The following is a 27,517-nucleotide window of genomic DNA, read 5'->3' on the forward strand; positions in this document are numbered from 1 at the left end:
ATCACCCCTGGATCCCCCTCTTCTGGGTGCTGTCCCTTCGCTCACAAATATCGATGTCTTTTCAAACAGTTCTGCTGCACATCCCTTGTTCAGGTTTACCTTTGTCAATGCCCTGTTTTTCTGGACTTTATTCCTTGTCCCCTTTTCGTTAGCAACCCTTTTCTGGATTCAGTCTCTCCAGTTTCACATTCACTTTGACTGTCACTGTTCACGGGATTCACTTCCCTTTTACTTTCACTGTGCAGGATTTGTAGCTCAAAGTCTTTCGATTGTACGAGGATTTTACTAGACCTCCACTATGACGACTTTGACCTCTTCTGGCGGGTCTCCTAGGGCCTTCTGGTTTCTGTAGTTTTATTCACTCAGAGTCTTAGCAGAGTCTCTGAGTGTCACCCACGTGGTGTCGGTTCCCTCTGCAGCTGGTCTCCCCTAAATACTTTTACAGTTCTTTCACAGTTCCTCTAACTAGGCTCAAACATGCCACTCCGCGGTTCTCATTCAACACAGGCCGGTTCTCATCAGTTCTACCCTCAAATCTACGGCTCTGATGAACCGTTTGGCTTTTGGCTTTTCTTGATTCGAGGCCGGTACAACGGTAGCAGGAGCTTCCCTTGCTCCCACTTATCAGCGTCGACAAGCTCCGTGTACCGTTGACATCTGATGCAAGACCCTTGTGCTATTGTCTGCGGTTTTAGGCTCTCGTCCCCAATGGTTCTGTGGGTCTGGGACGAGAAGGGCATGGCCACTTCTCTCCTTGCCGCCTTCTCACTTCCTGCCGCCTTTCTCCTTGACTTGAACTGCTGTGCTGGATTAGCTGTCTCGTCGTGCTGTCTGCCGTGCTTGTAGTGTGCTTTCTCGCTCCACCCTTTATCTCTGCGGGGAAAGGAAAGGACCGTCATATGTGTGTGATAATTGCCTGACCCTTGTATCGAGACATGTCAGGTAACCAACATTAACATTAGTCTGTTTTCTATCACAGTAACAAAAAGGATTCTTATTGGAAAAAGAGGGTATTAATAGGGTTGAAGTGTCATACGGGGTAGGATGGGGAAAAGATGTCACAAGAAAGAAAATGGTTGGTAGACTGAGAAAGACGAGATGGGTAGGATTTGTTCAGCAAACTACCTACGTAGTAGGATGGGGAAAAGGTGTTAAAAGAAGGGGGATACTGCTTCTCACCCGTTGGTGTCCCACCCCCACTCCGTGAGGACCCCCCATTCAGGTGATCCTCCCGCACTGGTCCACCCCCAGAAACTGGATCCAATATCGATGGCTGTGTCCTGGACACCCTTATGACAGATCCCTGGGGACTAGCTAGGGAGACTCCTTCAGGTTTCTCACACTACTCCGAGTAATCTTACTAAAATACGTGGGTAGGTGCACTGGATATTACCCACTCCAACATCAACCTATTGAGCTTAGCAGGCTGACCTCCCTAAACACAAAGTGGGTGACTCCCTGTTTGGGAGAGGGGATGAATTCTCTGGATTCTTCACACTGGGCATATGCGGTCTCCTCCACCCAGCACTTGGGTGTGCACATTCTGGTTTTCCAAAAAATTGAGGAGGAGGGGAAAGCAGGACCCTGGCAATCACGGTGCTCTTTGTCCACCCCCCCCCCCCCTCACAATCCCTTCCCAATAGCCCCTTTTAAGCAACAGACTCCATGGTGGAGAAAAATATCAGTACTGGGACGAGATGGTTGGTCTGCAGGGCTTGAGCCTGCCGTGCAGAGAGATGTTGGCGAGTACTGGTCTCATTCCAAAACTCGTAGTGAGGGCATCCTCTTTCGGAAAAGTATTTTTTGTCTATTCTACTTTGTAAGCATACCCAATAAATTGTGAAGGATGGAAAGTAAGGACTAAGTTCCTGATTAACCCTGGAGGTAATGTTATGGTTTTCTTATTTGTCACTGAACCTGATGAATCAATTGACCAGCCAGAACCAAAACTTTTTTTTAGACCGTTTTATTGAGGTGTTCAAAGGGTGGCCAAAAGATTTAACAGAACGGGCCTTAGCCAACTAAAATAATCAGGGAGGTTACTCTGTCCAGGTATCTTAATGAAGGGAAGGTTTTTTTGCATAAAATAATGTGCTCGCCCTTAAGCCTCAGATAGCCTCTGATATGTGTTTTCTGTTACGTGTTTACAGAGGTTGCTTAACCCTGGGGTTGGTGGATTTCTGGGGTTCCCAAATAATTCTTCCTCCCAACTTTAGGCTTTAGTGTTTCAGGCACTCTTCGTGGAGTATGCAAATAACAAGAGGGGTCCTGGGAGACTCTGCCAGACATGAGTCCTGGTTACAAGAGCCTTACCCAGAGTCTGGCAGAGGGACTCCCAGGACCCCCCCCCCCCCCCCTTGTTAATTTGCACATTTAAGTAACTTTGGGTCTCACCCTAGGTTACTAGGGGAATCCAGACATGGACCCCTTGCTCACTATTCTTAGAGAGGCACAGCTCCTCCCTACTGATGAGGTCCAACCAGACCAAAAACATGTGTCTGGGGTTTCTGTTGGTACTCTTGTTCAGAGGAGAATTGCTTAGCATTTCGGTGCTGGACTGCCCCAGGGCAGGACAAAGACTGATATGTTTGGGATATTTCTTCTCTGAAAGATAGTGAGCTAAAGACTCTGAGTAAGTCTCTCGTAACCAGGACTAATGTCTGGCAGAGGGAATCCCAGGACCCCCCTTGTTAATTTGCACTCTTCGTGATGTGACTGGATATGTCTGTGCCCGGCCTATCTGTTTCATTGGTCCCCTGAGGAGGGAAAAATAGAATTGTACCACCAGAAGAGCATTGAGCTCCCCCTCTGGTAGTCCCGCTTCTTGGTGGGCGCTGGTCCTCTGGCATGTGGAAGAGCCCTGGAGAGGAGGGTCCTCTTGTCTCCATGGATGCAGAGCCTCTCAGACCTACCTATCCCTTCCTACCAGGGTCCTGGTACCCTCACTCACCTCTCAGAACCACAAATATGCTCCCTGTCATGTGGTTGTTCATTTTCCTCCCTCTAACACCTGCCAAGGGCCCCCCTGACCCCACTGCAACCTTCCTGCTCTGACAGTCTTTTTACTCCTCAGTTGCTGTACATCCTTATGTTAAACCTACTCCTTATTCCCTGCAACAACCTTCTGATGTTCTCAGCTCTCATATTTTATTCCTATTCTACTGCCTCCTCCATATCCTCTCCAACCACGTGGTTCTCCCTCTCGACTTTAAATTCTTTGCCAAAGTCTGAAATTCCTCCCATCTAATACCCATGTGTCTCCAGCCTCCTGATGGTCATCCACCTCCTCTCTCTCTCTCGTATACTCCCAACTTCCTTTTGTTGACCTTGGACCACTTCAGTGTCTCTTCTTCCAACCCCCTTTGCACTTTCACGAAGTACTTTTTTTTCTACAGATACCTTTCATGCTGATCCTTCCTGCTTTCACCAACCTCCTTGGATCTACATACCAACCTCCTGATAACTTACAACCTCCTTAGTCTTCTAACTACCTCTTAGTTTTTCCCAACCTCCTCCTTACTATTACCATCCTTTTCCTGCTGTTTCCTAACTTCCTCCTTAAACATTCCCACCCTACTGCATCTTTTTCCAAAACTAGTCCATCCTGGTTTGGTCTCACCCATCCCTCTGGGTCTCCCTTCCATCCTCATGTGTTTTTATCCAGATTTCCCTGTATTGGCCTCACCCAAAATATCTTCAACTTTTCCTTCATCCTCCCTGTGTACTCTTCGTATTCACCAATCTTTGCCAATATTCCCTCTCCAGCTCTGTCTCCAATACCCAACCTCTATCGTACACCCACCCCACCCCATCCGACTGAGCGTGTGGGCTTTTATGGACCTTTACTCTGTCGTTGTGCTGGGTTCTTTAAAGGTCTGGCCTGTGCAGGAATTGCTAAGGAGTTGGATTGGCTACACCTAATGGCCACACCTGAGCTTACTCTGGCTGTTAAACGGCAGACCACATTTTTATTTGGTTTGTCCTCCATTTTTTAATCCATTTTTCTTTTCACGCCAGACCACTCCCTGCGAAGGACACTGCTTCCCCAGCATGTTCACTAATGCTGGTAAATCCTTTAATACACTTTAATCCTTGTGAGTGTGAAAGGAATGATGGTCTCTGATAAAATAGCAACTTTGGTTCACTTAAGAGTAAAAACCTTTGGGAAACAATGCATTAGGAATATTGGATTGTTTGCATGTGGGAACGCTGCTAGTAAAGAGTGAACTGGCAACGTGTCAGTTGTGGGAAATTGAGGTTCGGAGTGCATTTTTCTGGGCCTTTTAATTGTTCATGTCTCCCGAAGGACCTTCGGTAACAGTATATTGTATGCACAGCTGAAAGTCAATTAGTCTGTTTTTCTTTTGTGGATTTTGGAACCAGCAAGTGGGATCTTGAGGAACTTTAGCTTTTGTTGGTGGTCCATATAGATCTCTCCTGTGACTGTCCCCTTCCATTCAACTTGGACTAAGCATCTGTGATCAGGGAATCCTCCCCATATTACTCCAGGGCTCTTCAACCTCAAGTGAGGGAAGATGCCTGGCCCACTTGGCCAGCTCACTACATGTCCCCAGAGTAAGATAGGGGACTTCGTCACAACTCCCATTTTAGATTGCATGCAAGCCCCTCATTCGTTTATATGCATTATTTTTTAGCTTTAGTTTAGCCTTTACATGCTCTTCTCTCATCCTTTTATAAAATTGCATGAATATATACTGGTGCTTGCCCTTGAACTCCTTTCTGATGTGTGACGTATACAGTTGCTTCAGAACATATCATGTATTTCCCAGGCCACAGGTTCATTTGGCAATGCTTAGAGGGAGGCATAAACACATTTTGAGGCAGCAGCAGTGTTGAAATATGAATTTTACATTTTATAATCTGTGATTCTATAGAGAACTCATTTTTCTCTTACCAGTGTTTGAACAGTGACACCAATTTTAAAATACATTTGAACACATATAAGCATTTAATGTAATTGTTTATAATATGGGTCCATCTTAAAAGAATCTTGTTTCATTTTCAGATTACATCTCCAAAGGAAGAAAGTAAAGCAAGTGGTGAGTGGTGGATTTGCTTAAAATCTGTTTCCATTAGAGAGAGGAGTTTTAGCACTGGTGACTGATAATTGGAATACAGATGTGGAAGCTCCAACTCATGGCACCAAATTTACATTCAATAAGCTGTATGCAAACTTGTTCACTCCTTTCAACGTTGCAAATAACATCTGATCTGCATAAAGAAATATGTACTTATTAAGTTGTCTTATTGAGGCCACAGCTTTAAGGTAAGATTTAATCGAGGCAGAAGCTAGTAGTGAACAGTCTTAAATGCAACAAAGATTTAGAATCAAATAGCCACCAAATTGCTTAAGTATGTCCCAATAACACACCAACACCCGAATGCCCTTGAATTAATTGGATCCTTAACGTAATTCCTGAAGTTTGTTTTAATCCATGTCTGTTTGCCATATTGGCACGGCAAGTTTACCTACCTTTTAGCCCAATATCTTTGATCAGACATCAAACTGATGACTGCTTGAAGTATGTTGCACTTTTTCCTCTCAAACAGCATCTACTATTTATTTAACTGTTTCATCGCCTTCAGTCTATCCAGCTTTCAGAGGGTTAACCTCTTGCATCTCTTCCCGATGCAGTAATTAAAGAAAAAAGAAAAAGAAAATGTGCTGACAACACCCTGCATGCTGACGTCACCATGCCCCTTCCTGCATCTGCCTTCCAAGGGAGTGAGCAAAATATTGACATGAGCCATTTTATAATCTGAACTTGTTTTACTATCTCTAGTATCTCCTTTACTCTGCCTTAATGTACATCTTATCAGTGGAAGAAAGAAATCTGTAGTGTGGACTGATCTAATCCGAATGCTCATGATGCACTGGTTGTTTTTACTTGCCCTAGTTAGTGATGTTTCAACAGTAAAGATTAAGTTGGCTGGTGAAATGTCACATTGTCCCGAGTTAAATGTAGAGAAAACATTAAGTGGTGAGTTTTGTAAAGTACGAAACATGAATTTGCTGGAAGAAAGTAATTGTGGTACATATTAAACAAATAAAGGCAACGTTTGCTTACATGTAAACAACGTTGCATTTTATTGAGCTCCTTTCTATTACCAGCTACTAGACATTAGTGATGGATCTGGGTAAATGGAACAGTAGTTATTACATTTGAGGCCCTGCAAATTTCAGTTTATTCACCTTGATCTTTGTTCCCTGTGTGCTTTGAAACCTGTGCCACAACTGTAATTTGGAGACTTTCCATGCAGGCAAGTGTTCTTGCTTGCTATCTGTCAAGGGACTGTGTATTTAGTCAGTTTGCTTTCAGTATTTCCCTCTCTGCTGCCTGTGTCTTTCTTATGGGTTTAGTTCTAACCAAATATATTCTAAGAATGTAGGTGCCTCATTTGGGAGCATTCTGCTGGTAAGTAGGGACGTATGTTTCCTTGATACCATTGAATATATTTTTTAATGATTCTGAGATATTAAAGGTAAATTAGACTGCATACAAACCAATGCTGAGGACAGCAAACATTTTCGATTGGCATTGAAAGGGTTTATCCTTTGTTCAGACTGTTTGTTATCCGGGGGAGGTACTGATGTTTGAACCTGGAGCTGTTCTTGAACCTGCGTCTTATGTACCATTGGTTAATCCTCAGTCTTTTGCTGCTATGACTTGCCTATAGAAATCCCTCAAAGAAATTCCTGAATAGTCATCAATCCCACAAAACGAATGTGGGACTTCTAGACAGGGAACACTTACTCAACCAAGGCTTTCCCCTCAGTCAACGTGGACATCACCTTTCTCTATTTTTTACACACCTTTGGAACCTTTTTATGCCTATGGATTCATTGAACCCAGACTGGTCAGACTGTTCTCGATCTTTAAGGTTAAGCTCCAAAATAGGTCATCCCTACAGACAACCTGGTGATCTTTAAGGAGCCCATAACAAAGTTTGCTAACAAGTTTAAAAAAAAAATACAAATAAGACCTCAAATAAGGCAACTGGCCTGAGTCATTACAGAGCCAGTAGTCAGGAAGTCAGTTACTACCTTAGGTACCTTTTTAGTGCCTTGCTGTTCCTATTCCCGTTTTCATACAAACTTTTAAACTTTGTGTTTGCAATTTGTCTTTAGTGTCTGCGTTTTATTAGATTCTGGTATTTTGCGACTCTGCTTCATCTGCCTCTCTCAGCGCTTCATTTATTTACAGAGACACAGTCTGCATCCCGCTTTCGGTTTTTAAAGCAGCCGTGCGACGTGTGTTCAGGTAGTTTATCACTACATCTCCAGACCGCATTGGTGATCTTGCGCCTATTTGTTTGCATTTCAGGCGTAAAGGGCCGGAAGAGCGGAAGCAGTACCTTCCACTCCTTTCACCCTATGGGCATCTATGAAGTTCTGGCGGCCATGGCTGAAGCCAGAAATATCTTTGCTACCAATAAGCTGGAATGGATCCCCGGTAAATCGGAAACCATGCGCAGGGGGGATATGTACAGCTGCTCTCAGGAACAGAATGCCCTTTCATCGTTGGGGGCTAATCCAGAGAGCACACCCAAGCGGTGGGTTACACAGGAGGCCATCTCACATGATGTTATGGGCATAATTCCAGATGGCGCACATCACGTGGTGGAAGCGCAAGTAGTTTCACCCCAGCCATGTGTACTGCCCAACAATCAGGAGATTGATGATCTTAAAAACTGTCTTCCATATGTCAACATTATCCCTGATACTAAAATAGGTGATGGCAAGAATTTGCGTTTTCTGCTTCTTAACACAAGGTCTCTAGTGAGGCATGCTGTTGAAGTAGCAGAATATATTTCTGAGAAAAACCTAGACTTTCGTGCCTTGACAGAAACGTGATTGCCTGATGCCTCAGGACCATCCTTGGCGCTCGCTGTTCCTACTGGCTACAAAGCGACATGTGCTAAAAGGGAGGGTCTGAGCGGGGGAACGGGTGGCAATTGTATATAAAGAACTCTTGGAGATATGGAAATTTGACATCCGGGGCCCCAATGGGTATGAATCGGTGTGTCTAACAATAACAGATGCTAACACCACGATGAATTTCCTGCTGGTTTATCGCCCCCATAACACTATGCCTGATTTTATTTCACAATGGAACAGCCTGGTCTTGTCCCAACTTAAATGAACAGCCACATGGCTTATAATGGGAGACTTCAATTACTGGATGGACGATCCGAAGGATCAAGCAGCCAAGGAGCTTGCCAGATTCATGAAGTCTGTGGGATTTGCTCAACACATAAATAAGCCCACTCATTCCAAGGGTCACATATTGGACTGGGTTTTCTCACTCAATCTCAAAATCAGTGCCCCTGATATCTCAATGTGCCCTTGGTCAGACCATAGTTTTATCAAATTTGACGTGGACATCATGACTCGGAGCAAACAAACCATAACCATACATAATTGGACCGAGTCCAGATATTTTAAGAGGATAAACCAAGATCCTTCAGAGATTGGATATCACCTATAACTCAAGATGAGACTTCGTCATCTCTGACTGTGGAAAGTTTAACCAACTCCCTCGTGGACACTAACTAAAGCTATTGACGCCTTAGCTCCTAAAAGGAACAGGAAGGTTATGAGCCAAACAAAAAATAATTGATTCTCTGAGGAGCTTAAGAAGCTCAGAGTAAATAAAAGGAAAGCTTTTTTATCAACTGAAAAGTTCCTAGAAGGAAGAAGATAGAATAACTTATCTGAAAGCAGTAAGCATATTTAAATCGGCAGTCATAAAAGCAAAAAGTGTTTCCTGTGAATCACACGTTCAAAATGCTCAACATGACTCGAAGGAAATCTTTGCATTACTTAGAGAGTTGGAGAAGCCTGATGTCAATTACCAGGAATCCATCGTTGGAGATCAGGAGTGGTGCACGCAGATCCAAGAAGCCATGATAGCCAAAACCACTAAAATAAAATCAGGTATTGAATTAATCAAGAATTCAAGGCTTGCTGGAACTTTCAAGAATGTCTTAGAACAATGCGATAACTCACAATCTATACCTCCAGTTTAATTTCAGGAGTATATCCGAAGACGAAACCTGCATTATTCTAGCTAAACTCAAGCCTTTTTCCTGTAAAGGGGAGCAGTTTCCAGCTATGGCTATTAAGGCCTGTTCCGAACTACTGATCAGTTCCATTACTAGGATTGTAAATGCCTTTTTTAAAGATGGCAGGCTTCCCACTAGACTGAAGGGCTCTTGGGTCATCCCTCTGCTGAAAAAAACAAACCTCGACCCTAAAAACTCCACCAACTATCGACCAACTTCCAACTCGCCCTTCAGCCTTAAGATAATGGATAGAGTTGCGTACGAACAATTGCTTTGCCATATCAGACTATCCGATTTTGAATGAAGGTCAGTCAGGTTTTCGGCCTGCATTTAGCACTGAATCAGCACTGCTAGAATTAAAGTCCAATATGATGAGCTGAATTAATAATGGCACAACTATGCTGCTGATGTCCTTGGACTTATCGGCCACATTTGATGTAGTGGATCACACCGCCCTCCTGGACAGACTTCAGTAAGTTGCTAATTTTAGTGAGCAAGCAAGGGACTGTATGCAGTCCTTCCTGGGGATGAAGACTAGGCAGGTCTGTAGTAAGGAAGCAGAGGCGGACCCTGTGTCAGTCGGCTATGGAGTCCCACAAGGGGCCTTGCTCTCCTCAGTCCTATATAATCTTTTTACAGTCCCTTTTTTTTTTCCATATGTTGGAAGACAAAAAGATCTGTTATTCCAACTATGCTGATTATTCGCAGTGCCTGATCACCTTAACAGGCAACTACGAGAAGGACTCTTTGGCAGTTGCAGACGTTTACGACCTCATACATGAGTGGATGGCCATGAGCGGCATGGCATTGAACCATGGCAAGACCGAGCTCATGAACATCGGATCCAGACCTAGACTCTGGAAACTTGCACCATAGTTTGAATCTTTCGCATTGCGGATCACGACATTCTGACAAAGGACAAAATAAAAATCTTAGGGGTGACATTCGATCAGACCTTGAATATGTCTGATCATGTTAACGGTCTGGTGTCAACATCGGCCTACTACATTAGGCTTCTCACGCACATTCATCCTTTTCTATCTCTGCAGTGCTGCGAAACAATCGCTCGAGCTATCATCTCCTCCAAAATGGATTACTGTGGCTCCCTCCTTATAGGAGTGAGCAATGCAGAACTCGATAAACTCCAAGTGGTCCAGAATAGCATGATTAGAGCCATTGTGGGGTTACGGAAGTTTGCTCATGTATTGGAGATAAGAAGAAAGCTCCACTGGCTACCTGTTGCAGAAAGGTTTGAATTTAGGCTGCTTACCATTACGTATTAGTCTCAACTTATTCTTTCCTGCCTACATATCAAACAGATTGAAGTGCAAACGGATGGCGCGTACCCTTAGCTCTAATTGTAATTAAAAACCTGAACATTCCAAAAACTTCATTCAAACTAGTCAGAAGGGGCTCTTTCTGGGCAGCTTCCCCGGCGAGATGGAATGCCCTACCTTTTAGATCTTAGAATTTGTCTGACACTCATGTTATTCAAGAATAAACCTAAGACACATCTATTTAAATAAGTGGTCTATCCGACTCCCACAATCTGACTTCCTGCTTTTGACTGCCATCAGTGCCCGTATGCCCGTGGGCCACTTGGTTTGCGCCTAATAAATAACCTAAAATAAAAAAATAAAAAATAGGTCTGGCTATAATTAATGCAGCCATAGAAGAGCTAATTCCGTTCATTATCCGCCCCCGCGACTTTAGAACTATCAGAGGGATGGAGATGGCACTTCTCTCCATATGGGACAACCAAAAGACCAACGCAGACTCAACACAAACTCGGCACTGATGCTACTCGACCATTCCGCAGCATTCGACAAAGTTGGCCTCCTCTAGAGACTGGAAGAAATAGGGACCACTGACACAGTGCTGCTCTGGATTAAATCTTTCTTGTCTAAAAGAATAGAAACAGTATCGATCAAACCATTCAAATCTGCACCGCGGGAAACCCCCTGTGGAGTACCAGAATTATCCTCGTTATCCCCGCTTCTCTTCAACATCTATATGCCGCCACTTATCAACCGCAACAAGACAATGATTCACTTGCTACAACTATGCAGATGACACCCATACAATCTACAAAATCTGTAATGAGCAAGAGGAGAACACAACGCTAATATACTGTCTCAGAGAACCAATGAATGAACAGGAACAACCTCAAAATCAACCCAGGCAAGACGGAAATCATGATTACATCCAACATCCAAGGAAGCAAGCAGTACATCCCATGACCCACAGAACTGGGAACATCACCCACACCTTTGAAAGTTGTAAAAGCGATAATCAAAAAATGCTTCTAACATCTACACACGATCAAAAAGATTCTACCATTCCTCTCCTTCACGCATAAAACACTGGCCATCATCTCTCTCTCATGTCCAGGATAGACTACGCCAACAGCTTATACCTCCAGAATGCTGCACTATTTACTGAAGAAACTGCAACGTATACAGAACGCAGCTGTCTGACTCCTCCTCAAATTCTCACGAAGGGACCACATCACTTCAGCATTGAGGATGCTACATAGGCTCCCAGTCAAAAAAACAAACCACCTTCAAAACAATGAGCATAACACAAAGAGCAATCCATGGCTTAGGAGTGGAATTCATACAAAAGAAAATCACCATCTACCAGCTGACTAGAACACTCCGATCCACCGACGACACCCTCCTAGAACCTAAACCATACACAAGGAAAAAAAATATGGTGGATTAGCATTCTCTTGCTAAGCTTTGGAACTCCCTCCCCAGAGAAATACTAACTATGAAGGGCCATCTCAAATTCAGAAAACTTCTAAAAACCTGTCTCTTCAGCTCCAAATGGGAGAAAAACAAATGAACAACACCCACGCAACGTGAAATGAACACGCAACTCCAAAGGACTGGGGAGTAAGCAGGATCGGATTGGAGTGCAGCAAAAAGAGTGGTATCTGAATGGGCTACCAAGGTATACCAACCCCCTTACGGGGTCAAACCGGTCCAACTTGATTGGACCATAGAAAGAGGGCCTTAGATGGAAGAAAGGGGAGGAGAGCTGTCCCAATCTTGGAACTGATGGACTACAGGGCACAGGGAGCACATCACCCCCCGGAGGAGACGGGGGGAGGGGGGCGCTTGCTGCACACCTGGGTTTGCTCGGGGGAAGGAATGTGGGCAGCGTTCAGTCTGAACACTGGAGGTAGAGAGGATGCTGCCACTGAATAGCCCTGTTGAGGATCCACACTTCTGCACACAACTTAGGAGTGCTAATCGTATCGCACCAGAATGCACGACAGGGGAAGGGTTACGTGCCACAATCAAAACGAAGCGGGTAGGATAGGGTACTGCCACTAACTGAACCCCACTTAGACTCACCCTTCTGCATACACCTCTGTATAGGTGCCATACAAATGTCCAATAAATAAACTCTGAACTAAACATGACTATACCTCTACACCACCTAGGATCAGCGAACAGTGTAAACCGAACTGAAGCTGCCAACAGCACAGCACTGCTCCCTTGCTCCTTTTTCCTGTTCGGTCCTACTAACTTATTCCACTCCTCCCCTCTTGCTTCACATATCGGCCAAAGCGCCAAGAAACCACAAACGTGGCAACCGTGTGTGCTATAAGAACCATTAACATAATGCAACTAAGTTTCAGGGGCAGATGAAGGTCCGTGTGAAACACAGAATCAAGGAAGTAGTGACATAGATGTCCCCCATGGCAAGTGAAGGGAGCTTCGGTTTGTTTCTCTGTGGTCATGTGAAGACGTCTGAGTTACCCAGAGCTCAACAGTATTGCACTCTTGGTTGCAGTTTTGGTATAGGTGGATTAGCAGCGCTTCCTTGGTCTTCCTCAGCTGCTTTGGGAGGAATCCCAGTGATTGACAAAGGTATCTGGCAGAACCCCTTATTCTTAGTTTTTGGCAGATAGATGTATATCCTGCTTCAAATCTGGAGCAGTATGCCATGCAAACATTTTACAGCCATCTAATCTGGGATGCTCTCCACATTAAAACCTATCGGGCGTCTTCCTGGGACGAGGACTCTGCATGTGGATTAATCAGTGAATCGCAGACATTCATTAATCCGTCCAGCCAGATCTGGTCATGGCACCCTGGGCTCCCAACCTGGAGTCTCTGAAAAGCAAGGCCGATATGTGCTTCACATTTGTGTACTTAATCACTGAGTGTAAACAGCTTTATTGTTGAGTGTAACTAAGACTCTGAATTCAGCAATTTTATTTGGAACCTGCAGGTACAAGCTAATAACCAAGAGTTGTCACCAGCCAGGGAGTCTCACAAGAAGTAGATCTGTTTGCCCAGTTCAGGGAAACCGACTAGACAGTACCTTTTGGAGCACTCTGGCCTTGGAATCTTAGTGAAAGCCAGGCACACACAGTTAAATAGTTACATTGCCATTGAGGCCATGGAAAGGTCTCACTCGGGAAAACAGAAGTCTGTGATCCAGCAGGGAAAACAAAAAAATATCTGGGACTCCATGCGAGCCATAGATTAGGGCTGTCGTCCTAACAATCAGATCAGGTCACATTGTGCTGTTCATTCCCTAATCGCTTGCCAGCCAGGTTATCGTGTTGTAAAAGCTCTGGGACAATGCTAGTTGTTTCTATTTAATTTTGTCTGGACCTCTTCTCTCCCCAGCCCCACCTCCCTTAGACACAATTACTCTTATTTGCCTTGTGTTGGGAGAATGGTCTGAATCCCCATTTGTGGCCAAAGTAAGTATTTTTCTTTTTGCAATCTTCCTACCTACTCCAGTGATACCTCCTACCATATCTGATGGATTTGGACCCTGACCTCACTTTTTTTTTATTTGGTTGGGATCTTTTTACCCTCACTTGCTCAACTCGCATTGTTTGGAGTACACAGGCAAGTTCCTTAGACTACAGGTACAGAGGGATCTCTGTCCCCCAATTAAGTACTTTTTGTGTAGAGCTACTACCTTCCTTATTTAGAGTACTGAAGGGAAACTCTTTTCCCCTGACAGTCTGTTTCCAGTTTTATCTCGTTCAATATTTTTTGTCTGCGCTACCATAGCTCCCATACCTTTTCATTGCAAGGTGGGTGTTTTATCTTAACGGTGTAACTGTGATCCAAAATGTCTATCTTTGTGTTTTAAGCACAGTTTTTCTTGTCCTCCGTCTGTTGACAAACTTCCATCCGAGCAGAGTGAAAAAAGACGATATATATGGGGGGGGTGGAGGGAGGGCGGCAAAGGGGGTCTTGGGGGATGTGTGTGTGTGTGTATATATATTTCTGATGCTTGTGAATCTGTTAGAATCACATGCTGTGCATATAGTACGACAGCTAGTGGTAATTGCAGAGAATTGCATCTTTCTTTCGAAGATCGAAAGGGCACGTCGACATGGGGCGTGACTGTAACACTATCCGTGACGTGCAGTGTACCCAAAATTCCTCACGCATCGAGGTCCCTCAGATTGAATTTTCCGCCCAACTAGTTGGTCGCCTTATGCAGAGCTCGCAAGAATTTATATTTCATACTTTGTCCCACGACCTACAGTCTTCTAGTCTCCAGACTACTTTTCAACAACTGGCTCGTGGGCTTCCTGCTGCCGAAGTCATCCACAGCTGCTCAACGTCGGCCGACCTCGTGGCCTCGGCCCTCTCACCGGGCCCTTACGGTAAGGAGAGTGGGGACCTGGGTTTATTCTTCTTCAAGAATGCATTTCCTTCTCCCTTCTCTTTTCCTATTTGGTCTGGCTGCCGTCACCCTCTGCTATGGAGAGGACGGCCTTTAAATTTTTCCCGTCGTGTAATGGCAAGTTCCCTTGGATAGATACCCATCACCATTGCAATCGGTGTCAACCTCGAGACCACGACGAGCTTTCATGCAAGTCCTGCAAGCTTTTTCGACCCAAAACGTTGAAGGGACAGGTGGGCTAAATGGTGGACGGCCTACGCTATGCAGGCCGAAAGTCATTCCCCCGTTGGCACCGCCGCTTCGGATGACAAGGAATCCATCGGCAGTCATGTCTCGAATTGGAAGCCATCAACCTTTCAGCGGTACCTTCAGGCTCCCATATACCTGTTCCCGACAGACAGGCCACCGGCTTTGTTATGCAGAGTTCACAACCTGGCAACAAGGGCACACAACGCCCAGATCCTCCTCGACGGAAGCATTGAAGCGCGCAACAGCAACATGGCCACCGAAAACTTTGGCGCCTCCCGAACCAAGCATTTCGGCGCCCTCCACGCAACCTTCTTCGTGGCATGCCACTGGGCATTCCTCTGTTAAGGGCGTTCACCCAAAGAAACAGTCGCTGACATGCCGTCCAAGGGTGCGCTAGGCTTCGGTGGAATCTTCGACCACGACGATACCATCAGGCTCGTCGAAACCTGCCATTCAGCTGCCGAAAATCGCGAGCGTCTCACAGCTATTCTTTCTGCTGCTACCGAACAAAGGAAACCCCCTCTCATCGAGAGGAGTATTCTGACGCCCCCAAGCCTCTATCAAAGGCCATATTCGGAAAATCAAACTTTTCCACCTCCAGACACTTCATCTTCCCTATGGACTAGGAAGGGATTTGAAAACTATATGGACAAAATGGTCCAATTTATTGACTTCTCTGACAAATATATCACTCCTGAGAGACATAGGAAAGAGGGCTCATGTCCCATTCCATATACATTGCAGAGATTTCCTGTCCCTGCACAAGGCCACCAAGAGGATATCTTGGATGTCTCAGAACAGGAGGAGACCTATGAGGAGATAGATCCATTTGCTCAGGACACAGTTGATCAAGACCCAAACTGGGATCAGGTTCAGTCAGGGGATCAGTGCCGTTGACTATCACCTACACACACCCCTGACCCGGACATCATTTGTCTAGATCCACCTTCTTTACCGCAAAGGGAGTCGTCACCTGTAGATGACCAAATGTTGTTCAACGCCATTTTAAAGAAGGCGGCCGATCATTTTGAGATCGCTTCACATGAGGCAGTCCCTGACTCCGATTTTGTTGAAAATATCTTTAAGGCGAAGCCTCCAACTAGTCAGGCCATATCCTTACTCAATTCTATAAAGAAGCGCCTAGCTCCATCTTAATGGTCACCGTCCCTCACATGGGCAATCAACCCTCGGGTTGAAAAATTGTTCCACCCATAATCTTCCGACCCACTGTACATACAGGGTCATGCCACACCGGACTTCCTGATGGTTACAACCACTAGAAAGAGGGCGGGGGTTCCACTGTCCATGGCAGAAGCGCCTTCGGATAAAGATTGCAAGAAATGTTATGCGCTCAGGAAATATATCACTGCCTGTGCTGCCTATTAAACTAGGATCGCAAACAATACAACTCTCCTGGCAAGCTGCTACATCGACGTCCAATGGATCCTACTCCAGGAGGGTGTTCAAGAGGTCCCAGAGCCCACACGATACCGCCTGCTGGCGGTCGTGACTGAGGGCAGACAGGTCACCCACAACATTTTAAAAAAATACTTTGGACTCCGCTAAGATTGCTGGACGCGCTCTAGCCTAGGAGACTTTACTTAAGAGACACACCTGGTTGGAGAACTTCGGTTTTAAACCAGAAACTCAGGCCTCTCATTATAAACCAGTCGAGGACTCCCAACCTGTTTGGTAAAGCTGTCGATGACACCCTGGAGACTGCCAAAGAGTATGAAAATCTGAAATCACGCCGCGAAATCACAGCCAAGTGCTTCCACCAACGTGGAGGCTCAAACTTCGCCGTTCCTTTCGTGGACAATCTTTTTCACAGTCTCCCCATGGACAATATGGCTCAGGAAGTACCCCCTGGACCACTGGCTAAGGCTCTTCCGGTAACAGCCAGTATCAGTGGAGAGGTCCTCGTAGAGGCAAGGGTAGCGGTAGGAACTCTACTCCAAGAGGCTCCCTGACCTCCACCTCAAAGAGACTCACTGATTCAGGCCCCCACCCACACCTCCCTGGTCGGGGTTCGCTTTTCATTTATTCACGCTTCGGAGGGGGATCACATGAGACCAGTGGGTGTTAAAGACAATTACCCATGGCTACTGCATCGAGTTAAACAGACCACCTCAATACCACCCCCCAAAGAGCAGACGCCTGTCGCCAACACACCTGCACATCCTGCGGGAAGAGGTGCAGATCCTTCTCAAAAAGATCACCCTAGAAGTCGTCCCCATTCACCAGGTAAACCAGGGTATGTATTCAGTGTACTTCCTTGTACCCAAAAAGGATCTCACCATGCGCCCTGTGCTAGACCTGCGCCCAGGGTAAAAGTATGTCAAACCTCAAATTCAGAGTAACAACACTGCAGGAGGTAATCCCACTATTGCTGCAGGGGGATTACATGGCCACATTGAAATATGAAAGTATGCATCTTTCATATCCAATGTTGCCAGCGCACAGAAAGTACCTAAGGTTCATGATAGAAAACACCCACTATCAGTTCAAGGTTCTTCCCTTCCACATTGCCTCAACCCCATGGCTGTTCACGAAGGTACTGGCGGTAGTAGATGCTCACCTGCGTAGGCAGTCCAGCCCAGTCTATCCTTACCTCGACGACTGGCTCATAAGGGGGGATTCGTATGGAACATGCCTAACAAATACACAGAAAACTGTAGATTTCCTCTTCAGCCTAGGGTTCTCGATCAACGAGAAAAAGTCCAGTCTAAACCCCAGCCAAGTCAGTTTCTGGGGGCTCTAATTCAGACCCAAGACTGCCTTGTCTTTCCCTCCAACGAGAGGGTTCAAAACATGCTGTTCCAAATCCCTCTCTATGTAGCCAGTCACAAGGTGACCGTACGCAAAGCCATGCGACTGTTAGGGATGATGGCCTCCTGCATCTACCTAGTTCCTCACTTTTACCTGAGCATGCACCCCATGCAAGAGTTGCTCCCGAGCCAATGCTGTCAGGCCAGTGGGACGATCTAGTGGGTGTCTCGGCAGCCCTCATGCAGTCTCTGCAGTGGTGGTCAAGAGAAAACCGTCTGCACGGGAAAACCTTTACCACCCCTGCAGTAGAAGCCACTCTCACCACAGACACATCTCTGACGGGGTGGAGGGGGCGGGGGGGATGTTCACCTCCTTCACCAGACGGCACATGGCATGTGGTCCCCAGCGGTAGCATCCAATCACATAAACCTGTTCGAACTGCTGGCAGTGTTCAAGGCCCTGAAGGTCTTCCAGACACACCTGCAGGGGAAGACAGTTCTAGTCCTCACGGACAGTACTACAGCCATGTATTATTTTAACAAGCAAGGGGGCACTCACTCCCTAGGGCTGTCCAAACTGTCCCAGAACATATGGAAGTGGGCTCTCAAACACAAGATGTTCCCCCCTGTCTCAACAAGTTCCAGGGGAACTCAATCTTCTGGTGACATACTCAGCAGAGACTTCCCTCTACCCGTAGAGCACAAGTGGGGAGTACAGGAGGACATTGTACTCAACGTCTTCGCAGACTGGGGGTTCTCTGAGGTCGACTTGTTCGCCACTCTGGAAAACGCCCAATGTCCAGATTACGCTTCCAGGCACCCTCGAAACTGCTCCAAGGGGAATGGTCTCTGGATAATATGGTCAGGGAAATTTGTTTACGCCCCTCCCCCAGATTACCCCTTGTCAATAGAATAGGGCACAAGATGCACCAATAGCCTGTCGAGATGATTCTGGTGGGCCCGTCAACCTTGGTTCTCCCATCTCATGGCAATGCCATTCTCCCCTCCCCGGAAGCTTTCATGCTCTTACAGCATGGTGTCTCAAGACCGGGATGAGGGGGGGAAACACTACATCCATGCTCTCAATTTAGCAGCCTGGCTCCTGAGGTCAGAGTTCGGGCACCTCCAACTCCCTCAAAGATTTATGGACATAATCTGGGAAGCACCGAAATCTGACACCAGACATTGCTACTCCAGAAAATGGAAGCGCTTTGTCATCTGGTGTAATGGCAAGGGCTACTTAATGCACACTTAAACATATTGTCCTGTACCTAAACCACTTGTTGGATTCAGGTCTTGTTTTCATTTCTGTAAAGGTCCACTTAGCTGCTCTCTCGGCGTACACCACGTCCCAGAGCAAAGTCTTTTGGTGGAAAATACCAGTAATTAAAACATTTATGGAAGGGATAAAAAGGCTTCATCCCTCTATTTCCAACCCACTACCCGGGTGGGACCTGAATGTTGTTCTTACCAGACTAATGGGGCCTCCATTTGAACCAATGCACAAGGCTAGCCTTAATACACTCACCTATAAGTTCTGGTGGCGATCGCCTCTCTAAGGAGAGTTAGTGGACTGCAGGCCCTTTCAGTTCCGGACCCATTTGTCACGATTCACAAAGATGAGGTGGTTTTGCACACACCCCCAAGATTTGCACCTAAATTTATCTTTATCTCAAAGTTCCATGTAAACCAATCCATAGAACTACCCACCTTTTTCCAGAACCACACTAACGTGGCGGAAAGAAGCCCCCACAGACTGGATATGAGGAGAGCGATTATCTATTATCTGGAAAAAACAAAGCCACTAAGGAAAACAAACCTGTTCTTCGTTTCAGTGGATCAAGTGGATCGTAAACTGCATCACACTGTTACACTCTTGCCAAGTGAGATGTACCCTTCACGCCTAGAGCTCACTCTTCTCTGGACACAGGGGCTACTATAGCATTCATTGCAAATGTTCCTCTTGAGTCCATTTGCAAAGCAGCAACCTGGAGTTCTGTACACAACTTTACACAACACTATTGCCTAGATACACACTCTAGGTGTGATTCTCAGGTGGGACAAGCAGTGCTAAGACATCTTTGCTACTGTTCCTTCTCGCATCCCACCACCATTTCTGGGCACTGCTCGCTAGTCTATGCACAGCATGTGATTCTAAGCAGATTCACAAGCATCGGAAGATACGCATTACTCACTGTAATAGCATTTCTGATGATTGTATGTGCTTAGATTCACAAGCGCCCACCCTTCCTTCCCTCGTGGAGTCGAAGGAACATAGACTTCTTACACCTTCTCACTTCTGTACTTGCTCACGCTGACTATAAAGCTCCTTCTCGGTAGAAAAAACACAACCAGAGGAACCTTGACGCTTGAGGGATTTTGGGTACACTGCACATCACGTTAGGGATAGTGTTAGTCACGCCCATGTCGATGTCCCCTTTCGATCTTCAAATGAAATATGCAATACTCTGCGATTACCACTAGATGTCGGACTATATGCACAGCATGTGAATCTAAGCATATACAATCATCAGAAATGCTATTACGGTGAGCAATGCATGATATATATATATTTATTATGTTAGAGGTATTTATATAGCGCACCGTCATCAAGAGAGTTGGTCCCCTGTCACTCCTGCAGATCTGTAAACAAGTAGGAGGTGGGTAGGTTAGTCTGGTGTAGTAGGAGAGTGGGAGAAGTGGTGTGCTGTAGGCGGCGTCAGCTCGGTATACATAGTGCGCTGAGCTTTGGTGCGAGTATTGGACCAGGCGAGACCTTGTGTGCTGTAGGTGTTTGTTAGTTGTTGATGCAATGTGGTGAAGTGCGTGCGGTTTGCTGGGTGGTAGATGGTTGTGTGAGTTTTTGAGTGTGTTGGGTATGCAGAGATTTGAAAGTTGGGTTAGTGGGGTTTGTGTCCTGATTCTGATACTTTTCCAGCATGGGGTCTGACATGGATTCACATGCTCATAAATATTCCCCCTCGTCAGGCTGGGAATCCTCGATAAAGAATCAGTTTCAGTTTCATTTCTGAACTATCTTTCTCCTAACAACCAATCACTGAGCTCTGGGTCATACTGCCCTCAGCCAATGACTTCCCTCTACCTAAGCCCCTCCTCTGGCAGCCATCTTCAGATTTGTACCGCACGTTCAAGTGTTGGAAGTCCTGGTGCTTAGCTCTTTAGCTTTTACTGCATTTTTTGTGCTTTTTTGGAAGAGTGTTCTCTATTTTTCGGTCTTTCGAGCCTAGTGCTCCATCGAGTTTCTTCATGGAGTCTTCCGGAAGATTCTTCAAGGACTATGCCGCGTGTGTCATGTTGGACGAGAACCATTCCACACCCCTTGTTCAAGCTTTGGTCCGACTACAGCTTACGGAATGTTTTCTCGGACGACAAACATTCCCAGTGCCTTTTACTGCCTGTACCCTACGCAGAAGGAGGAAGATTGTGCGTTTTGCCATGAATTTTCGACACGCACGTTGGAAGGATCAGCAAAAGCGGAGGTGGCTCCGGAGATGGCCAAGGAGAAGTCCAAGACCGACTTGCCGGAGACGGCCATGGGGGATCGGCCTCTGACCTTCCCACTCTGGAGAAGGCCAAGCAGGACAAGGTGTCCGGGACAACCATGGCCAAGCTGGATAAGGGACCGGTCCTGACCGTGAAGGCCCAGGTACTCCCAACAAAGGCCCTGCCTTCCATCGAGGTGGTGGCGTCCCTTTCGAATGGCAGCAGAGGCAGATCCGCAGGGCGCATCACGAAGGCAGGAGGGAGACTTCATTCCAGCCCATAGAGAAGACCCCAGAGAAGAAGATGCCAGTCATCTTCCCGAGACCGTCCCCTCTGGACGCAAAGAAAGGGGGGGAGGTGCGGAGGTCCTCCAGGGCACGGATATTTCCTCAGAGGAGGAGCTAGTCTACCTTCAGACCATCCATGAGGAGGGTGCCAACGAAGGAGACGATGAAGGCGACGATGAGGATACCATCTAGGAAGGCGATGGAGAGCTGCAGGGCGTCGAGGGCCTGTGCCCACTGCCTATGCCCCAGCTTCCTATTCCACCTCCGCCGCGGCTGCCTCTTCCATCTCAGCTGCCGCCTAGAGACCTCTCGATGTATAGTCTTTCCACGCTACATACTCTGGTGTCCAAGATAAAGATAAAGATGAGGATGCCTATTGTGCCGGCGACCTCTCCCGCGGCGCCGGTGACGGCTGTCCCTCTGGTGACGGGGGAAACCCCTGGCCAAGAAGAGGAAGAGGCACCCACTGCCTCCTTGCCACCCCTCGCCACCATCTCCCCGCCAACCCCCCCCAAGGGATGAGACGGACCCATTACAAACTCTTCTACGGCCCCGGCGAAGAGGGATCGCCTTGAGAAGAAGTACAGCGTGCCGGACTCGAAGCCCAAGTGCTTGTGGGCACAACCGTCACTGGACTCGGTGGTCTCGGCAGCAGCCACGAAGAAGTCGGCGGGCAATTATTCCTCTGCAGCGTTCCCCCCCCTATGCCCCCCAAACCCCCCCCACTCCCCCTCCCCGGACGGCGAGGGAAAGAAGTCAGATGCCATGGAACAACATGTTATCTACTCTGCGGCGACGACCATCAAGGCTGCCAACGCCCTTGCTATTGTAGCACGTTACGACCAGGACCTGTGCTTCAAAATCGCTCCCATCCTGGACTTCCTCCCCAACAACAAGAGGTCGAAGGCGTTTGAAATTCAACAAGAAGGCTGGGTGGCAACAGACAACGCCATTATGGTGGCCACGAACATCGCCGACACGGGGTTCCGCCAGATGGGCAACAGCGTTTGCCTTCGTCGTGGCTGGCTCAAGGGCACCAACAATCGACAGGACGCCAGACAAGGGCTTTGGACATGCCCTTTGACGTAGAAAATCTGTTCGCGAAGGCTGCAGATGTGTCTCTACAGGCCATTAAGGTGGACAGACGGCACGTGCCCTGGGCACGCTACAGCAGCGACAGCCGTCCTTTCGATCCTCGGGAGGCAAGTCTCCCCTTTCTTCCAAGTGTTTCGGCGGGAGCTCCTCTTCGTCATTCCAAGGCTTTCAGAGGAGGACGTCATTGTCGCCAGGGACCCCAAGGTGGCCCTTTGACGTACAAGCAAGAAGGAACCAGCCGTGACGTTGGGCCCCCACCCGTGCACCCTGGTGAGAGGCCGGCTGGCCAACTTTGTCAGCGAGTGGAAGATCATCTCCACCGACCACTGGGTGCTGGACGCTCGCCCAGGGACACACCCTTAAGTTTCAAGGGAAGTGTTCCCAAATACCACAGGTGGCCCGTCAGGAAAACCATGTCCCTCAGCTGCTGCTGGAGGTTCGGGCCATGCTAAATAAAAGGACGTTAGAGCTCGTTCCAAAGCGGCTCTGTGGCTCCAGAGTGTCCTCAAGGTGCTTCCTCGTGAGAAAGAAGACCAGTGGCTGGAGGCCCATTCTCGTCCTCTGACGACTAAACAAATACATTGTCTCCGAAGTTCCGAATGGTCACTCTTCAACACGTGCTCAGATAGCCAGAAGAGGGAGACTTTCTGTCTTCGATGGACCTGGAGGATGCGTACTTCCACATCCCAATTCACAAAGGACACCGCAGGTTTCTGAGCTTCGTCGTTCAGTGGCTTATCAATTCAGGGCATTATCAATTCAAGCCCCTTTCCTTCTGACTGAAGTCGACGCCCAGATCCTTCACCAAGTGTCTGGCTTCGGTGGCAGCGCATCTGCGACTGCAAGGGATCAACGTCTACCCTTACTTGGACGACTGGCTCATCCAGGACAGCTAAAGGAGCATCGCTGTCTACCACACAGCGAGGACCGTCTGATGGATCTGGTGTTCTCTGTGAATTATGCAAAGTCCTGCTTGACTCCATCACTGGACGCGCTGTTCCTGGGATCCCGGCTCAACAGTGTCATACCTGGGGTCCCCGTCAGAGCAGCGTGATGACCATCCTGGGCAAGGTGCAACAGCTGCTCGCTCTGAAGATCGCCATGGTGAGGGCCATCAAGTCTCTGCTCGGCATGATGTCGTCATGCATTTACCCCATCTGACTCTGCAGGGTACGGATACGGCCAGTGCAGGATTTCCTCGGTCTGTTGGATTCAGGTGTCTGGAAGCTTCCAGGACAAGATCTCTCTCTGCGAGGGGTTTTGTCGGGTGATGAGGTGGTGGGGCGTGCACTCTCATCTGACCAGAGGCGTGGATTTCCAGGTCCCAACACATCAGGAGACGGTAACGACAGACGCCTCCCTGGAAGGGTGGGGAGCTTACAACCGGAAGTCTTAACGCCAAAGGCCTGTGGCTGCTGGAAGAAAAGACATTCCACATCAATGTTGTGCAGCTACGGGCAGTGGTTTGGGCCCTCAAATCATTCCTGCCTTCCCTCAAGGGCAAGGTGATGCGGGTCTTTACAGGCAATACCACCACAATGTTTTACATCAGAAAGCAAGGGGGCACCGGGTCCCCAGCGCTCTCCAAAGGAGCGCAGGAATTATGGCATTGTGCCGTCGCGCAGGAGATGTTCCTCATCCCGTTTCATCTGGCAGGATTCAAGAACACAGTCGCTGACTCTCTGAGCTGGGAGCTTCCCTCGTGCTATGAGTGGGAGCTTCGACAGGACCTGGTGGAGAACCTGTTCTGCAAATGGGGCAATCCCCAGACCGACTGGTTTGCGATGGCGACGAACACCAAGTGCCAGAGGTTTGCCAGCAGGTTTCCCCAGCAGGGGTGCATGGGGGACGCATTCTAACTTCCCTTGGGAAAGGCTCTTTCTCTATACGTTCCCTCTGTAGCTGTTGTTGCTTCGAGTCAACAACCTACTCAAACAGTGCCGGTGCCAGATGATGCTCGTCGCACCGGCATGGCCGAGGCAGATGGGGTACCCGGACCGTCTCACCATTTCAGCAGCACCACCAGTCAGGCTGCCAGTGTTCGTGGATCCTCTCTCCAGGGAAGGGCGCCATTCTTCACCACGGCCCTGGGTCTCTGAACCTGAAGGCCTGGCTCCTACAGTGTTAGAATTCAGTGGATACCATCTCCGGGCGGACTACAAGGAAGTTCTCGCCAGGGCGAAATGCTACGGATTCAAGTGGAAGAGATTTGCTATTTGGTGGTGTTCTCAGAAGAACAACCCACTGAGGGTCAAGGCCCCTCAGGTGCTTCCATTTTTGCTGTCCTTGGCCAAATCGGGGCTGGCCTATGCCTCCAAGGTTCATCTGGCGGCAGTCTCCCGCTACACCAGATCCCCAGGGGTCGCACCAATTGGTCAAGGAATTCGTCAAGGGACTGTTCCGCTAGTTCCCACCGGTGAAGCCTCCGGCCCCGGCGTGGGAGCTTAATTTGGTGCTTACTAGGCTCATGGGACCTCTGTTCGAGCCTTTGCATTCTACATCACTCAAGTTTTTGTTGTGGAAATGAGCTTTTCTTGTGGCCATCACCTCTGCACGACGAGCGGGGGAGATCCAGGGCCCCTCCTGTAAACGACCTTACTTGACTTTCCACGAGACGAAGGTGGTGCTGCAGACGCACCCCTCCTTCTTGCCCAAAGTGCCGTCGGACTTTCATCTAATTGAGCCCTTGGTGTTACCTGTGCTTTTACCGATGCCTTTGTCGCCGGCTGAAAGGACTTTGCACTTGCTGGATGTGGCTAGAGCGCCAAAGTTTTGTGTGGCCCGCACAGAGAGTTTCCAGAAGACCCCGCAACTTTTTGTGAACTTTGGTCCTGTGAACCATGGGAAGGCCCTTTCCAAGGGTTCAATTTCTAGGTGGCTCTCCGGCTGTATCACCCAATGTCACCAGTTGGCAAACCGACCGATGCCTGGCCGTCCGAGAACCCACTCTAACAGCGCGATCGCTGCTACAACAGTGTTACTGTCTGGTGTGCCCCTGATGGACATCTGCAGGGCTGCTACGTGGAGGCCGACTCACACCTTCACAAGATTCTACTGCGTCAACAGGGAGTCCAGAGTCTGCCAAGCAGTGCTGCGCAACCTGTTCGCTTGACGGTGAGCCTAGTGAGGAGGTAAGAGATGCTTATGTTGAGCCTTGCCACCTCCTGTGGCTGTGCATGTGTGCACTGCTATGTATTCTTTATTCATGAGCATATGAATCCATGCCAGACCCCATGCTGGAGAAGGAACAAGTTACTTACCTGTAACTGTTGTTCTCCAGCATGGGTCTGGCATGGATTCACATGCTCGTGAATATTCCCCGTCGTCAGGCTGGGAATCCTCAGTAAAGAAAATATCAGTTTCAGCTTAATTTCTGAACTGTCTTTCTCCTAACATCATCATTTATTGGTAAGTAACTTGTTCCATCTTCTTCCATTTGATTTGTATTCCTGTGGGGTTGTTGATATATTTCCGAGGTTTGTGGAATCTGCTTAGATCACATGCTATGCATCGACCGACATCCAGTGGAAGCTGCTGAGTATTACAGTTGTTTTCGAAATTCGAAAAAAGGGATGTTGACTGGCCGTTCCAGTAATACTATCCCTAGTGTGACGTCCACTGTACCCATGGACCATCACACGTCGAGGTCCCGCAGATTGTTTTTTTTCGCCATCGCAGACGGACGATAAGTCACGGAGTTCTGAATTCGGCATAATGCCATTGATTATTCCAATTAGAGTTAGTTTATTCTTCCAATCACCGATTCTCGTTAATATCTTTTTTTATTTTTTTTAAATATTTGTTTATTATTTTCATGTATAGAAACAAACAGTAACTCTCCCCCAACTGCCCCCTCCCCTCTCCCTGCATCCGAAAGATAGTCTCTGAATCTGCTGGGATCTACTCATGCCCTGAAAATGTCCAATATTCTTATTTTGTGTGGGCACCACTGTTCCATGTAATCCGATTGAAGGTTTTCCAGCACCTTCCCCCATTTTTTCGCAAAGGAGGACCCCGTCCCCTGCAGGGTGTGAGATAATTTTTCCATTTTTTCCAATGTCCAAACCTTCTGTAGCCAACCGAATATCAGTGGGGGGGGGGGGTGGATCCCGTTTCTAACTCTGGGCTATAACTGCCCAAGCTGCTATTACCAGTCCCATAAAGCACCTCCATTGCGATTTAGATAGCTTCTTTGCTGTATGGTCCTTGAACCCACACATTCACACCCTCTCCCTCATTTGAGTCACGTTAGGAAACATCCACTGCATATGTGCCTTTACCTCGCCCCAGAAGCCCTGAATCCCTTTGCCGTCCCACCAGATATGCCTCCTGTTCCTTCCCGACCACACACTCTCCAACACAGTTTGGCCGTGTTCGGGAACATCGCATTCAACCGCACCGGAGTCGGGTGCCACTGGGTCATTACCTTTACCCACATTTCCCTCATCTGGACCGAGCAGGACAGTCTTGGGACACTGCTCCGTAGTTCCTCCCACTGCAGTTTGTTCATGGACTCTACCAGCCTGTGCTCCCACTTCACCATGTTATTCCAGCTGACCCTTTCCCCCTGCACATTGATGAATTTATAGAGTGTCGACACCGGTTTCCTGGTTCCAGGGCTCGATATAGCATACTTTTCAAACGGAGTGAGGTCCGTGTTGCTGCCTATTTAAGTGTTGGAGTACCTGGCCAGTGCCTGAGTTGTTCATATTTATATCTGTCCGAGTCCCTGAGATTCAGACTGCTTTTGCATGCCTCAAACGAGAACACCTCTTGATCCTCCATCATTTCCCCAATTCCTATATGCCCCTTTTCCATTCCCGGAGGGAATTCTGGGTTCCCGAACATAGGGGTAAA

General features: G+C 47.6%; 1 protein-coding gene across 2 annotated transcripts in view; it reads left to right on the forward strand.

Annotated features, from left to right (window-relative positions):
• CCNK (cyclin K) overlaps positions 1–27,517 on the forward strand; it is an 879,634-nt gene that overhangs the window by 540,813 nt on the left and 311,304 nt on the right. The window contains exons 9-10 of one of the 2 annotated variants that reach the window (XM_069637424.1): positions 5,027–5,060; positions 5,657–5,746. In XM_069637424.1, the coding sequence (XP_069493525.1) occupies positions 5,027–5,060; positions 5,657–5,746 (124 nt within the window). The remainder of the gene's footprint in view (positions 1–5,026; positions 5,061–5,656; positions 5,747–27,517) is intronic. The other variant, XM_069637425.1, reaches the window with a different exon arrangement.

This window comes from Ambystoma mexicanum, chromosome 14 (assembly GCF_040938575.1).
Source record: "Ambystoma mexicanum isolate Mex_15411 chromosome 14, UKY_AmexF1_1, whole genome shotgun sequence".
Lineage (NCBI taxonomy): Eukaryota > Metazoa > Chordata > Amphibia > Caudata > Ambystomatidae > Ambystoma > Ambystoma mexicanum.